Here is a 16,110-nt window from a genome sequence, read left to right as displayed (position 1 = left end):
AGGAATTTCTGAAAAAATACAAAGGCCTTTCCGGATGGTTTTCTGAAGGAATCTCTTGATGAATGTCCAAATTAATTCCTAGTGGTTTTCCTAAAAAGATTTTTGAAGAAATTCCTGGAGGAATTTCCGACTCAATTCTTGAAGGAATAACCGAAAAATAACCTGAAAAGATTTTCGAACAGAGTTTTTGAATGAATTTCTGAAGGAATTCTGAAAGGAATTTATGAAAGAATTTTTAATGGATTTTCCGAACAAATAGCTATTGGAATTTACATATAAATTCCTATATTTTTCCAGGAATTTCTTCGAAAATACGGACAACTCAACTCAGTTTCAACTCTCAACTCAACTCAGAATCAAGACTACATTCCAAGAAAAACTCCCAAAATATCGAGATTGCGGATATTCTCAAGAATTTTTTGGGAATTTACTGCAGGAGAATTTCTGCATTTTTTTTCGTAGATACCTTAAATAACTCCCTAGGACATACATTCAGAAATTAATTCGGTAAATCATCAAGAAACTCATTCTAGTATACCTTCAAAAATTCCATCAGTAATTCGATCGGTAATATCTCCAGGAATTGCTTTAAAAAACCTTAACAAATGAAACCGGGTTTTTCTTTGGAATTTCCCCTCAGGAATAGCTTCGGAACTTCTTAGGACATGTTGGAAATTTCTTAAGAAATTCTTCTGGAAATTCCTTCAAAAACTCTTCTAAGAATGATTTTGACAATTCTATCAGGAATTCCTTCCGAAATTATTTTTGGAATACTTTTAAAAATGTCTATCCATGTAGATGGGTACACTTCCCCACAGTTGTAATGGATTTGAGTTGTAATGATTTGATTGATTCCTCAAAGAAACCATCCCTCGGAATGCTCAAAAAGAAAGTCTATTCATTAGTCTGTTGGATTACACTGTTGAAAGGAGATTCTCTCTATCCCGCGGGCTTCTCGTAACTGCCTCTGCTGACGGGTCCGCCACTTACGTTTTTTGCCCTCCATACAGCAGTGCATTGAAAGCAGAATGGTAATTAAATTCGACTGTACTATTGTGTGGAGCCGTATACAGAGCAAGACTCAAGCGAGAATGGTCGATAACTACAAACATCCATACTTTTAATTTTTTTGACAGAAATTATTTTAATAATTACACTGGAATGTTTTCTGGTATTCCATAAGACATTCCATTCCCTCGGAAATTCATCTAGTAGTTCCTTTGGAATTTCCTTCGCCATTTCCTTCCAAAGTTGTTGGACGAATTTTCAGATATCTCCGTACGAATTCCTAGATCAATTGTCAAAGGAACTCCTAAAGGAATTATCAACATTCTTAAATTTCCTAAACAATTTATTTGGGCATACCTCCAAAAATTCCTTCTAAAATTTCTTCAGGGATTCATTCAGAAATTTCTCCAGAAATTACTAAGGAGATAAATCCAGAAATTCCTTAAGGTCAAGACTCTAAGAATTTTCTTCAGGTATTCCTTCAGAATTTCCTTCGTAAATTATTTCAAGAAAACCAAGAAAATTCTTTATCAATATAAGTCGAAAACAGTTTTGCCTTTCTCGTACAAGTTGTACCGAAAGGCTATATGACCACTCCAAAACGAACTATTAATAGGAGGCCCGGATACCCATAGTATTATATACCGATTGACTCAGCTTGATGAACTGCGTGTTTGTGTGTATGTGTACAAATTTTGTAGACACACTTCTCGGAACTGATCATTGTACAAATTACTGGCAACAAGTTCCATTTGATGGGGAATCCTATTCCATTATTTGCTATCCAAAATTGGCCAAATCGGACAATAGGATCAGAAGTTATGGCCAAAATACTATCTTTATGCGCAAAGCACGCTAAAAAACACTTATTCATATTTTATAGTATTTTTTTTGCACGACAAAGGCACCAACACTACTAGGTGGATTAATCAAGGGTGGAATTCAAGTACAAGTAAAGGAAATGTTCAATTTGGTGGGTCACGTGCCCCATCGTGCTCCAGCTCCAGAAGCCAAATTACCATTTTTGCATTACCATATCACGAGGCTAACACAATGATACTCCATGCCCAAGAAAGTTAGAAAAATCCTACCAGACTGGGAATCCAAATCCAACATTCATTATAGTGCTGACTTGTAGTCGCGTATATATGCACTAGACCAATTAAGATATGTAACATTCAAACCTTTAAAAAGATGATGAATCACCCAAGGCGACCAGAATGAGGTTATTCCAGTTACATATGAGATAAGAGCTTCATCGCTACGCTCGTTTATATTAGGTCTGTAGCCAAGAAGTTCTTGGATAACCCAACATTTAATGGAACGTACACACGGTCAAGCAGTTTGACCAACATTGACTCCACCTCTCGTTTATTCAAACATCCATAAAGTTTTGCCAACAGCGGCACGAACAATCAATTTATTCGACCAACGATATCACACACGAACGACCGAAGCGCCAACTTGAGCACCAACCATCAAAAAATATATGGGGGTTTGAGCAACTTCACTAGCAATGCTCAAACATGTTCGGCGAACCTTGACTCCACCCCCGACAACTCAAACCAAAATCAAACCGTTTTAATTTTTTCCAACCAAGTCGCCAACTGTCAAATGGTTGCTCGAACAACTTCACACACGTTCAAACAAAGCAGCAACCGAAGCGTTTTCTTGGGGCGGAGTCAATGTTCGTCAAACTGCTTGACTGGTGTGTACTTTGCATAACACGCCGATGCGGTTAGAAGTCACAGAGATTAAAGCAAACAAATCTGCTAAAGGTTAGGGATCCTATAATGAGAGATATGCAAATACTTTTCCAGACGATTTAGCAACGCTGTTACTTTTGTTAGCAAATGCTTCCAGCACTTGCCGCAGCGCAAAATGTTGAAGCTTGTATATGACTTTGCATTTGATAACAATTTGGAATATGTTTGTCTGTCCACTTACAGTGTTTAAATAAGCATTATCATTAAAATAAAAGTGGAATACAAATAGGCGAAACACGATACATAAACTAGATTACTTCTACTCGCGAAAGTAAAACAATATTCGATGAAACTTTAGCCAAATGTCCCGTTCGACCAAATGTCCCGTTCGACCAAATGTCTCGTTTGACCAAATGTCCCATTCGGCCAAATGTCCCGTTTGACCAAATATCCCATTTGGCCAAAGGTCATATTAGGCCAAATGTCCTATTCGTTAAGAACATTATTTTGAGAAGAAAATTATTTTGAGCTTTTTAGTGGAATGTCTTCACTTGTCATAAGACGAGTTTGTACAATTCCATTGAATTCCACCACTTAATTGTACCTTGATAGATACGTATTTCGACCTCAACAGTAAGATCGTCTTCAGTGTCTCGATCTTACTGTTGATGACATCGTGGACATCATTGGAGTAGATCGTAGAGCAGTGGAAAATGCATTCGTGCCTTTTAAACGGGAGATTGATTTCCCGAATCCACTTTAACCTAATGTAAATTTGTATGGAAAGTTTTCAGTTCAACGTGTATTGCAAGAATTTGAAAAAGGAAAGGTTTTATACCGCCAAAATTGAGCTTGGGAACATATTTAAAATATAATGTACTAGGCGTTGTCTTATACACGAACTTTAAATCTACGTCTTTAATTTGTCTCTGACTATTTAAATAATAAAATATACTAGGGTAAAACGACCTATTATGGAGGGGTTAAGCACCGTGTCAAAACAAAGTTTATTGCAAAAATTCTTCAAAAATTACATGTTGGTCGATTTCCACATTGTAGTAGTTGAATAGGATGCTCGTTAACTATAGTTTCGTAAATATTACGTCAATTATGCTGAACTTATGTTGTTTTGTTTTTATTACAATAAAATCAAACTACCGCAACAATAGGACGCAGTTGCCTATCGTTGCGATATTTTTTGAAGGTCAGTCCTATTGTTGCGGTATTGCATGTAATTCTTATGGAGAGCGATACCGCAACAATAGGACCTTAGCACTACCGCAATAATAGGCTCAAAGGATTCAAATTTTAACGAAAAATTTTGATTTTTCATCATTTTGAACGGAATTTTGTCAAACAAAAGCTGTTCTAGTTGTTAATCCGAAGAGTTTTAGCGTACCCACAATTGTTTTCAATGGTATTATATCCAGAATGGACTATTTTAACACTACCGCAACATTAGGGCATACCACAACGATAGGACGTTTTACCCTATTTGTGCAGAGCTGAAATTTAAGTCGATGGTTCAGGTAAACAGATAATTCACCATATTTTGGACTATCTTGCCACTGTTTATTTTTACGGTTTGAAAAAATAATTTGCCTTACGCTCAGCTATATTGTTTATTCCTTGATGCATTACACAACAAATTATGATAACAGTATCAAGTTCAAGATGAATTCCAATCTGCCAAATTCACGATTCAGCCATCTTGGATTTTAGTATTGGAGAGCCAGCCGGTTTGTTGTCGTTTTGCATTGGAAATTAATTTTTCACCCCCGCCTTCTTCTCTTCCATAAACTTGGCAGGTTGGAGCACCTAGTAGTGTATTCATCTTGATCAAGTTTGTCAATCGATCTTAAATCGAAGTCGAAGTCACTCAAAAAGTAGGCCGTTTCCTTGTGGTGTTAATTTTTCACCTTTGAAAAGCCACAAAAACCTTCCTATCTAATAGCATTTGTACTTCCACAAATTAATTGACTAATCAAAACTTCACAAAACAGATAGACATCATAGAACAAACAGCAAAATTCAAAGTGAACTCTTTGTGTATCAACAAACAACGAACGGCCCTCCCGTGTATCCAAGGCGATAGAAAGAAACAGAAAAGCATGCGCTGCTGCTCTACCTTATGCTCGTTCTTGAGTAAAGCTTGACTTCCACCGCTAGGTTCGCTAGCGTTTCAAAATCAGAGAAGGACCACATTTCACGGCAAAGATGCCTATATGTTATGTGAAAACTTGCTTGCCTCTGAGCGCTTATTATAAGTCCTATCTTCATTCCTACGTTTACTTCAATACATTAAAGTTTCTTGTTGTCTCTTCTAAACACTTAAATTTAATCGCTACTTGAGCATTTATGTTATGTCCAATTAGCATTCAATTTGCTGACACTTCAAATTAATTTAAATCGCACCCTTCCAAGTATTCGTGAACATTGTTTCCCTGTGAAAAGGTGTATCAATTTCCTTCGATTGACGTGTTCCTTGAATTCATTCATCACTGTCTTCTTACCAGCAATCCCACTACTCGTTTCCTATGTTCACAGCAACGGGGACATTTAACGAGGAAGGGAAACGATCCAATTATCAATCTCTTCTATGGCAAACTTACCCTCCCGGGGCCAGGTGTCATGCCCTGATCCATCGCCGGTGGCAGTTTCATACCCGTCCAGGAATTCCAGTACGATTTCCTTTGCAAATAGGATGTAGGGATACTTTGCATGAATATTGAATATTTCTGCATCTCTTTGATGACGCGTTTCACTCGTGTCAAGCCGCACTTCGAACACCTTTCTTCGGAAAATTATGCAACGACTTTCCTTCTCCGGGTCTATGGCAAAAGGTTGAAAGGCAACAAACTCGAAAGACTAAAGGTCGAAATAAAAAGAAACCTTAAAATGATGGTGTTGACAATTTTTTCCTCATACATATATCAACGTCTTTTCCTTCGAAACTCTCTTCCTTGAATTTTTGTCCTTTCGACGTTCAGTCACCGAACCATCATCGATTCCTGCAATACGCCAGAGGCAGTAATTGCAACTGGGATTCTTTGACACGGACACGGAGACCAGGGTAACCAGAAAGAGAGGTAAAATATCTAATTGATGAATGACCTACTTTGGTCGGAGTTTATAATTCCCCTCTGCTGGATGTTGGCTAGTGGATCAGTGTCTGTCTCGGTTGTTTGCATTTTGTCGTTACGGTGCCTGGGATAGACGTGGTGGTTGTCCAGAGAAAACTTTTCTACCATGAATAATTACCTTCGCTCTTCGTAAATCCTGGTGTTTCCGAAGTACTTCTAGAATTATGTTTGTGTCGGATAATTTAAACTGAGCAGTATCACTAATCAGCCAGATTTTCCGAAATTATATTCAATTTAAATTTAAAGCCAGTTCGGACAAAGCCAATTCGAAAATAATCCAATACTTTCCTGAGGCTATACTTCGGAAAAATAAGATCCATCCGTACTCAATGCAAAGCCATTCAAAACTCCAATACTTCAGATGTGCATAGGTGCATCAATCTTTCGAATATATTACGAAATTTAAATCTACGGTCAATAAAAATTAATACCTATTGTACTCTAAAGTATTCTGTGATCCGTTTGTGGGAAGATTTGGAGTCTCTGAAATTTCAGTCGTGCGCTTACGTAAGCTTCATCTGCGGTTTTATCGTCGAATGTAGACGATTCAATTCCAACTTTGTTAATTAACAATGCGACGTTTACGTATTATCGTTTACGTGATATCGTTCTAAACAAGTGGAAATTATTTTCATACCGTGGCAGCAGGTGATTCAACTGAATCTGATTATAATTTACCGGCAACAAATATATGTGTAGAAGCTGCCTTCGAATCGTTTTTCATTTTTACAGCGTTTTTCCCCATCACGGCAAATCACCTAGTTTAGGATTTTATTTGCCGGAAATGCTATACCCTTTCTGTATGTTAATCTATGTTTCTCTCACTTTCGGGTGTCAAACCCTTTTCAGAACGGAAGGCATGCATGTTCGACCCTTTGCCCGCACGAGAATTTGCCTCCGCCCAACGACACTGCGATCTGCTTCGGGGCCAGACTGGTGGAGCTTCCGGATCATTGTTGCCGGGTGTGGCTGTGCGAGCAGCCAACTACCGATGGTGAGTATTGCCAGTAGGATGGAGTAGAATTTATGTGAAGAGGTAAAATGTTGTGCAAAATATATTTCTTTGAACATTTATTTGGAGATAATATTAATAATTCTTTGCACTAAGTTTGAGAAATAATTTTCACTGTAATTTAATTTTTTTCCTTTAACAAATTTGATGTTCTAGACGATGGGTAACCCTCGGGTGCTATACAATATACAATGTAGGCCCATTGGGCTATGGTAAAAAAAATTGTCAATACAGTGAAATGTAATTGTGAAATTTGTCACTTAGGATGAATTGCGAATTATGCCTAGAGAATTGTAGGAGGCAGGATTTTTACAAATTAAACAATTTTTTTATTACTTACTTATGGATCCTGTACACCTCCGGTGGTGCAAAGAGCCGACTTGAAAGATCTCCATCCTGAGCGTTGCCCGGCTATCGCTTTAACCTGTTGCCAGGTTAGATTTCGGTCGACTTCTTTTATTTCTTTATTGAGGCTTCGCCGCCATGAGCCTCTGGGTCTGCCTCTGCTGCGATGTCCTGCTGGGTTCCAGTCTAATGCTTGTTTACAGATTTCGTTACCGCCTCTACGTAGAGTGTGGCCTACCCAGCCCCACTTCCGATCCCGAATTTCTGTTGCTATCGGCCTCTGGTGACAACGACGATGGAGCTCGTTGTTTGAGATCCAGTTGTGAGGCCACCAGGCCCGAATTATATACCGCAGGCATCTGTTAATGAACACCTGCAGCCGTTGAGTGTTCTCCACTGATACACACCATGTTTCACTAGCGTATAACAGCACAGATTTCACGTTAGAGTTGAAAATTAGTATTTTGGTGCGTTCACTTATCTGCCTGTTTTTCCATATATTTCTTAAACTCGCAAAGGCAGCCCTTGCTTTCTTGATCCGTGCGCCTATGTCGATCTTGGTACCGCTGTCTGACGCCATTTGGCTACCAAGATATTGGAAGCTTTCAACATTCTCCACTGGTTGCCCGGCTACTGTGAAACTGGATGGATTCACCGTGTTTACATCCAACGATTTGGTTTTGTTGACGTTGATGACTAAACCTGCCGAAGAGGAGCGCTCGGCAAGGTCGTTGAGCTTACTCTGCATATCAGAGCGCCGTTGCGCGAGGAGTGCAACATCATCCGCCAATTCGAAGTCATTTAGGTTCTCCATGGTTATAGGCTGCCATAACAGCCCGCGGTTTGGTTCACGGTCAATCGCATCTACCAGAATCTCGTCGATTACGATGAGGAACAGTAACGGTGATAGAATACATCCTTGCCTCACACCAGCCACGACTCGGTAAGGGTCGGACAAGACCCCATTGTGCAGCACTCTACACGAGAAGGCCTCGCACTGTGCCTCGATAAGGCCGATGATTTTCTCAGGAACTCCCTTGCGTCTCAGGGCGCCCCACATATTCTCGTGATTGAGACGGTCGAAAGCTTTTTCGTAGTCAATGAATACCAAGTAAAGGGACTCTTGGAATTCGTTGACCTGCTCCAGAATCATACGGAGCGTGACAATATGGTCCACACAGGATCTTCCGGCACGGAATCCGGCCTGCTGCCGCCAGAGAGTCGCATCGATATTCTCCTGAATCCGGGCTAGGATAATTTTTGCACAGAACTTTGAGAACGGTTCACAGCAACATAATGCCTCGCCAGTTATCGCATACAGTCAGGTCACTCTTTTTGGGCACCTTCACTAAGATACCTTGCATCCAGTCGACCGGGAAAGTTGCGGTGTCCCAGATATTACGAAATAAACGATGCAGTAGTTGAGCGGATGTCATGGGGTCAGCTTTGAGCATCTCGGCTGATATGCGATCGACCCCTGGGGCTTTATTCGATTTCATGCTTTGGATGGCTGTTTGAATCTCTAGCAGTGATGGAGCTTCGGTATTGACGCGTGTTATACGTCGGATCCTGGGCAGATCATGCCGAGGTGGTGATGGCCTGGCTGGCACTTGAAAAATTTGTTCGAAGTGCTCGAACCAGATCATGCCGAGGTGGTGATGGCCTGGCTGGCACTTGAAAAATTTGTTCGAAGTGCTGCTGGTCAGTTGCGTTTCAGCTGGTCAGTTGGGTCGGTCAGTAACTGATCATTCGCGTCTTTCACAGGCATCGTTGCATTCATCTTCGCCCCGCTTATGCGTCGTGAGATATCGTAGAGGAGGCGAATGTCCCCGGTTACGGCGGCTCTCTCTCCTTCGTCGGCCAGAGAGTCTGCCCACGCTCGCTTGTCCCGTCGACATGAGCGTTTTACTTCCTTCTCAAGAGCCGCGTATCGTTGACGGGCTAAGACTTTGGCTCCTCTGGTTTTCGATCGCTCTATCGCGGCTTTGGCTTCTCTTCGCTCCTCTATCTTTCTCCAGGTCTCATCGGTGATCCATTGTTTTCTCTGGGTGCGTAGTTCGCCCAGATTATTCTCGCTGGTGGTGATGAAGGCATTCTTAATGGCGATTCATTGGTCTTCCACGCTGCCACCTTCCGGAATATCTGCAGCACGCGTCTCCAGTTCTTCAACGAAGGACCGTTTCACCGTGGCATCTTCCAGTTGGCGTGTGTTGAATCGTCGTCCAACTCTTTCCTGCCGACGAATCCGCGCAATGCGTAAGCGTATTTCGCCGATGAGGATGTGCTGGTCAGACGCGATATCGGCACTACGTTTATTCCGTACATAAACGGAGCCTTCGTTTTCATTTTCGGGTGATGCAAATGTAGTCGATTTGATTTTCTGTAAAGCCGTCACGGGAGACCCACGTGACCTTGTGAACCGGTCGATGAGGGAAGAGCGATCCCCCGATCACCATGTCGTTATTACCACAAAATTCTGCGAACAGCTCTCCGTTTTCGCTCGTTTCTCCGAGACCATGGCGTCCCATAATGCGCTCATGGTTCGAGTTGTCGGCGAGATCGGCTTTGCATTGAAGTCGCCCAAACAGATCTTGATATCACCCTTCGGAATTCTATCTACGACGGCATTGAGTTGACTGTAGAAGTTCTCTTTGTCTTGCAGATCGGCAGCATCGAGATACGGAATACATTTATATTTGGCCGAATGCCTTATTGCCGAATAGTTTAAATGTGTTTCCTTGTAAAGCGAAGTGAGAAGTGAGATGTTCAGAGTGAATAGTGAACAGCGAGAACTGGGAAGTGAGAAATGAGATGTTCGAAATGAGTGCAGAGTAGTGAGAAGTGAGTAAACGGAAGTGAGTATTAAGTAGTGTGTATTAAGTAGTGTGATCTGTATTAAGTAGTGTGATTAAGTAGTGTGATCTGTGCAGTAACATGTGAGTAGTGGGAAGTGAGACATGAGAAGTGAGGTGAATATGAGTAGTTAGATAAACAGAAGCAAGGGATGAGCAATGAGAGTGATAATTGGGTAGTGAGAAGTGAGAAGTTGAGTAGTGAGAAGTGAGTGGAGGGACATATGACATAAAGAAGAAAGAAGGCACAAGAAGGAAGATGATAAAAAAGAAGGAAACAAAAAAAATCGTTTCTCACTTCTCGTTCTTAGGCTCTCAGTTTTCCCTTTTTACTGCTCCCTTGTCACACCTTATTTCCCATTAATTACTTCTTACTTCTCTCTCCTCATCACCCTCTCCCCACTATTCACTTCTCATTTCGCACTTATCACTATTCATTTCTCACTTCGCACATCTCACTTTTCAGTACTACTTCGCACTACAAATGTCGCACTTCTTACTTCTCATTTCTCACTTCCCATTATTAATTTCCCAAAATTCATTTCCCACTGCTCACTTCTTATCTCGAATTTCTCACTGCTCACTTTTAACTTCTCACTTATCAGTATTCATTTCTCACTTCTCACTTCACACATCTCACTTCTCACTCCATACTTCTCATTTTTGACTTCTCACTTATACCTTCTTATATCTCACTTCTGACTTCTCATTTTTCACTTATTACTTTTACTTCTAACATAAAATTTTCCCTTCACGCTTTTCACTTCTCACTCCTCATTTCTCACCTCTCACTTCCCATTTTTCACTTATTCTAATTTCTTCAAATTTCTTCAAATATCTCACTGCTCACTATGAACTTTTCACTTCTTTCTATTCATTTCTCACTTCTCACTTCATACATCTCACTTCTCGCTTCGTACTTCCCATTTTTCTTTTTTCACTTCTCACTTCACACTTATACATTCTTATATCTCACTTCTGATTTCTCATTTCTCACTTACCACTTTTCACTTCTAACTTCTAACTTTTTCCTTACTACTTTTTGCTCCTCACTTCGAATTTCTCACTTCAAACTTCTCATTTTTCATTTTTCAATCGCCACTAATCACTTCTTACTTCTCACTTTTCACATCTCACTTCTCATTTCTCACTTCTAACTTCTCATTTCTCACTTCCCACTTCTCATTCTCACTTCTTCGCTTATCACTTCCCACTTCTAACTTCTTATGATATCGTGCATGTAACTGTTTGTGTGCATGTATGATATCGTGCATGTAACAGACAACATCGAGTTAGCGAGGTAAAAATACATTAAAAAATTACTTCGACTCAGAGAATATCGAGTAAGGGAGATATCGACTTACGGAGGGAACTCAGTATGCCAGATTCAAGGGACTTTGAATTTCATCGAGTAAGGGAAAATATCGAGTTACAGAACATCGAGTTAGGGAGAGTTCACTGTATTATTGTAGTTGTTTATAGATAACTATCGATTACTAAATTGTTGAGGTCCGTATATGGTTGAATTGATTCGGACACGCATCCATAGGTTGAAAATAAACTAAAAAGATTATGGATCAGCACTGTATCATCATGCATCGCGGATACGGTTTGCAGATAACATGCATCTAGCTTTCGACACGATGACGAGAGGTTGTATCTTTGGCGTCATCGAATGTAAGCTTTGAAGCAACTGTAGTCGATGATAATCGTTTGGATAAAAGAGATTGCGGCGTTTGTGATCGTCCCAGTAAGGTCGAGTGGTGCATGGTACCGCGTAAGGATTGTACGAAGTGGTACCACTTTTCCAGCATCAGAGTAAGTGCAAAGCCAGTAAGTAAGGTACATGTCACGTCCACTCCACTGACGACGGAGTTTTGTGCAATCAAAACGATCCATGAAGTCAATGAGAGTCACCCCAAATCTAGCATTCGAGGTGTGGCAAACACTGATTTGGAGAAGACGGTAGGGGACCTTAACGTTTGGTAGGCGACCGGCTCTTCGTCGCTAAGGGATTATGTTTAGCACTTTGAGAAAAATTTGTCTCGGTTTAATATTCTCTTGTTAAAAATTGGGTTCTGAAAAAAAAAACGATTTATTTGCTATGATGCGCATTTCCAATCACCAACGGCATTGAATCTTGAATACGAATCTTGCGAGAAAAGGTACACCAAAACGGCTCTTTTCAGGTCCACAACCACACTTGCAGAAAAAGGGGTATAGTAATTTGTGTGATGAAGATTTGGAACACCAAATTCGGTGGAAGGATTTTGGTGACATGTCGTTCAAATTAAATTCGTATACTGCATTCCTAATAGAGATTGATTCTACTATTGGTTTTGTTTCTCTTATTGTTTGAGAAGGCTTATTATTAAAAATAAATCGATTCTTTTCAGAACCACCATTTTATATAAAAGAAGTTTGAGCAGAGAAAGATTTTCTTCACAGTGCAAATCATGTTCGCTTGGCGACGGTAGACATTTTCCGTCGGTATCAGAATCGTGAGCGCGTATCGGAGGAACACGCTGAAAAAATTGATTCGCATGTATGGCATCAGTAACAGTCAAATGAGATAGATTCTTTCTCCGAGGAATCTCGAAAAGATAGTTCAGGCGCGTGAAAAACCAGCCCCTGTGGTGACTATTACCGTTGCAAACAATATTTGCACCAATACCGATTAACGAAGAGGCGGAACTTATTTGCCTTCTAATTTATTACGAGAAGGCTGCTTTCCCGCGCAAGCAAGCCATTTCGTTTGAGATGTCGTAGAGAGCGGTCCCATCATCAGCGAAGTTGCTGAAGTAAATTTTATTCCTACGCCGACGGCACGCGTTTGTTGTGCGCTCAAGTGAAATTTTCTCGCAACATTCGGACTATCGGTTGCCTGTTTCGCTACGATGGCGTCTATGGCAACGGGCGGCGAACATTTCTGTAACGGTGGCGTCTGAAGAAACATCGATTGGCAATCATCAGTGAAAGCAGCTCTTAACCAACAATTTTCTTGCAAAGAAAAATATTCAATGCAATCTACCTGATCTAAACAAAATGTTGAATAATATGTTGGGAATATGCTTTTGAACTGAAAGGTTCGAAAGCCTCCGTTTAAGAGGCATGAAGGCTTTTTTCAGAGAGATACAAAAAGCTTGGAAGCCTACTTTCAAGAGACTCGGAAGCATCCTTTCAAGAGGCTCGGAAGTCTGCTCTCAAGATACCCGGAAGCCTTTTTTAAAGATATCCGGGAGCCTCGTTTTAAGAGGCCCGGAAGCCTACTTTCAAGAGGCTCGGAAGCCTCATTTTAAGAAGGCCGGAAGCCTTCTTTCAAGAAGCCCCTTGAGGCCTCCTTTCAAGAACCTTGGAATTCTTCGTTCAAAAGGCTACGAAGTTAACTTTCAAGAGGCTAAGAAGCGTCCTTTCAAGATGCTGTCGTTTTTTTACGCACCATTTAAATAAAATAAAAACATTTGTATGAAAGAAATCTTACATGAGGGGATGGGAAGTCGAAAACCGCAGAAAAAAATGCTCACGTGATAAGTGTACGACCCCTAGAGAATTTTAGGCTGATGTCACACCATTGCATTGGGGCAAATGAGAAGTAGAAAGAAAAATGAAAACAAATTGTGCGTTGCTGCACTTATCAAAATTGATTGGCAAGACCGAAAGTACCACCGTCAGTAAAACCGAAATAACTGTGCGGGCGGAGGGTGGCGGAACCTAATTTCTTCAGGATTGGATTCCTGACAAAAAAAATGAAGCTTCAGTGTGAATTTCATTGATGTGTACCGATGGGTACCCTTATGAATTTTACAATGAATACAGCAAGAAGATAATGCTATAATAATTTTATACATAATAAAGACCGAGTACTTTCTGCGCGATCAAAAATAATGTACGAACATTTAAGCGTGGCTTTATTAGTTTTAGGGCCAAACTTTGTAATGGTGCAAAATATAATAGGCTTGGGCGATGTATACGTTGTGGCCAACATAATGAAGCAGTAAGATAAATGTTACAAGATTTAATAGAATTACAAATCGACAACATGCTCAGCTCAGCTTGTATTGACTGTAAAGGTAAGATCCATCCGAATAAAATGACTTAAAACTATGTTCACATCATCGTCAAGTATCCTACTAACAACCTATGACTCAAGTTATCAAATTGGATCATTTTGAAAAAGTGATTTTTGACCGTCTTTTTGAAGATTGGTCCTTCTGTGCGGCTGGGAGACGTGATCGTTCATGTTGGCGATGAAGATCTCGAGCGTTGCATGGGCCCCGGACCGTGTCAACCGGGTAGGGTTGTCAGGGCTCAGGATGGTGTAATGGCCCTCCAGCTCATCGTTTGACAAGACGACTTTATTCCGGTTTGAGACGGTGTTATCCCACGATTGGTGCTTTGCGTTCAGGTCTCCGGCGATGATGAACTGCCCCTGCCGCCAAGTGAGCTTGACTATGTCCCTTCGTAGTTCGTAGACTTTGACTTGTGTGGGACGGTAAGCCACGATGAACCTGACGACTCCGACGGAGGTGGTGACTTCCACTCCAACGGCTTCGATGAATTTGAGATTGAAGGCCGGTAGCAGGCGGCAGGCGATGTTGCTCAGCAAGACGATTGTCACTTCACTGCTTCCTCTCTGAAGCTTTTTCGATCGAACCTCACTAGCCTAACAACCGGAATTGTTGCACTCATCTCGGGCTTCAGGTGGGTTTCGGTGATGAAAGTCGCGCCAATCTACTTTTCCTGAAGGAAATCGCTGAGCTCGACGATTGGCGACTAAGCGTTCTAGTTTGCCAGACCCAATCTAGAAGCCATTTTCAATGAGGCCCAGAGTGTAGATCTGGTCGAATTGGGATTTAGAAGCCGCTTTGCCGAATTGGGAGCTTAGAAGCCGAGCCACAAGTTTTGCGGTTAATATAGGAGCCAGCTGCCCCGGCGTTTACAGCGGAGCGGACTCCTCGGGGGGTAGAGTTTGGAGTTGGAGTTTGAAGCGATTGTGCGATTGCAACGGTTTGGGGATTGGAATCGCTCGACAGGGAGCTGCGATGACCGGATAGTTTACCTTTTTGAGTACAGGAACACGGTTCTTCTTCGGTAGGGTCTTGATGAAGGGGCAGCAGGGACAGCAGGGACAGCATGGACCATGTCCAAGGGCTTGACGACCCCTCCCCAGCTGTCTGCGAGTCAGGGAGAACTGCCTAGGGCGTGGTGGGATTTAGCAGTGGGCTCTGCTAAAATCCCTCCCAAAAAACCACAAGTGCCGTAATCAGACTCTATCAAAGCGACTGTGTGCCGCTTCAAAAGCACAAGCCCAGGGAGTGCCAATTGGCATGGGGAGTGTCCCTACTCCGGTAGGGTAGCGCGTGAGCTGCTTCGGCAGGGAGTGAGTGATCTGGTTGTGCTGAGGCAGGAGTGTCATAGCGCGTCACCGCTATTGTCACCTCGAAGCGCAGCAGAAGTCTGAGTATGGACTACACATGCTGAGGTAGGAGTCGAGGTACCCATCGACACCTCGAGGCATTGCAGCGGAGTGTTAGAGTGAGCACCCGAAAAAGGGTGACATGGAGCGAATGGTCTTTGGAGAAGCTGCTTCGGCGGCAGGGTAGCAGTGGGTTGTACCCACACACCTACAGTTGTGCACATGTGGTGCATGGGGAGTGTCCCTGCTTCGGCAGGGTAGCGTGTGGTCTGCTTCGGCAGTGGTGTGATTGATCTGCTCGTGCTGAGGCAGGAGTGTCGTAGCGTAATATCTGTAGGCCCAGGCAGTTACCGCTATTGACACCTCGAGGCATGGCAGCGGAGCGCCCGGAGAGCATCCAAGTAAGACTCAAATGGAGTGAATGGTGTGCGAGCACCCAAGTCAGTCTCGCGTGGGACGAGTGCCTGTGTGAGCGATAATGAGCGAGTACGCTTAGTACTGCCATCCCCCCAGAAGTAGTACTGCGAGGTAGTTCCTGGGGGAAACGATGGTGGAGCCCAAGGGAGTTTAGTCGGTATTACCGGTATGGTCGAGTCCGACACTCCAGTACACTTCCGTGTGGTAGTTT

At 42.0% G+C, this 16,110-nt stretch overlaps 1 protein-coding gene across 2 annotated transcripts in view; it reads left to right on the top strand.

The window, feature by feature from the left end:
- Positions 1 to 16,110, top strand: part of LOC134210848 (uncharacterized) — a 331,227-nt gene that overhangs the window by 270,497 nt on the left and 44,620 nt on the right. For both annotated transcript variants that reach the window (XM_062687203.1, XM_062687202.1), the window contains one exon: positions 6,707 to 6,851. In XM_062687203.1, the coding sequence (XP_062543187.1) occupies positions 6,707 to 6,851 (145 nt within the window). The remainder of the gene's footprint in view (positions 1 to 6,706; positions 6,852 to 16,110) is intronic.

This window comes from Armigeres subalbatus, chromosome 2 (assembly GCF_024139115.2).
Source record: "Armigeres subalbatus isolate Guangzhou_Male chromosome 2, GZ_Asu_2, whole genome shotgun sequence".
NCBI classification, from domain to species: domain Eukaryota; kingdom Metazoa; phylum Arthropoda; class Insecta; order Diptera; family Culicidae; genus Armigeres; species Armigeres subalbatus.
This window is presented reverse-complemented; position numbering and strand designations above follow the sequence as displayed.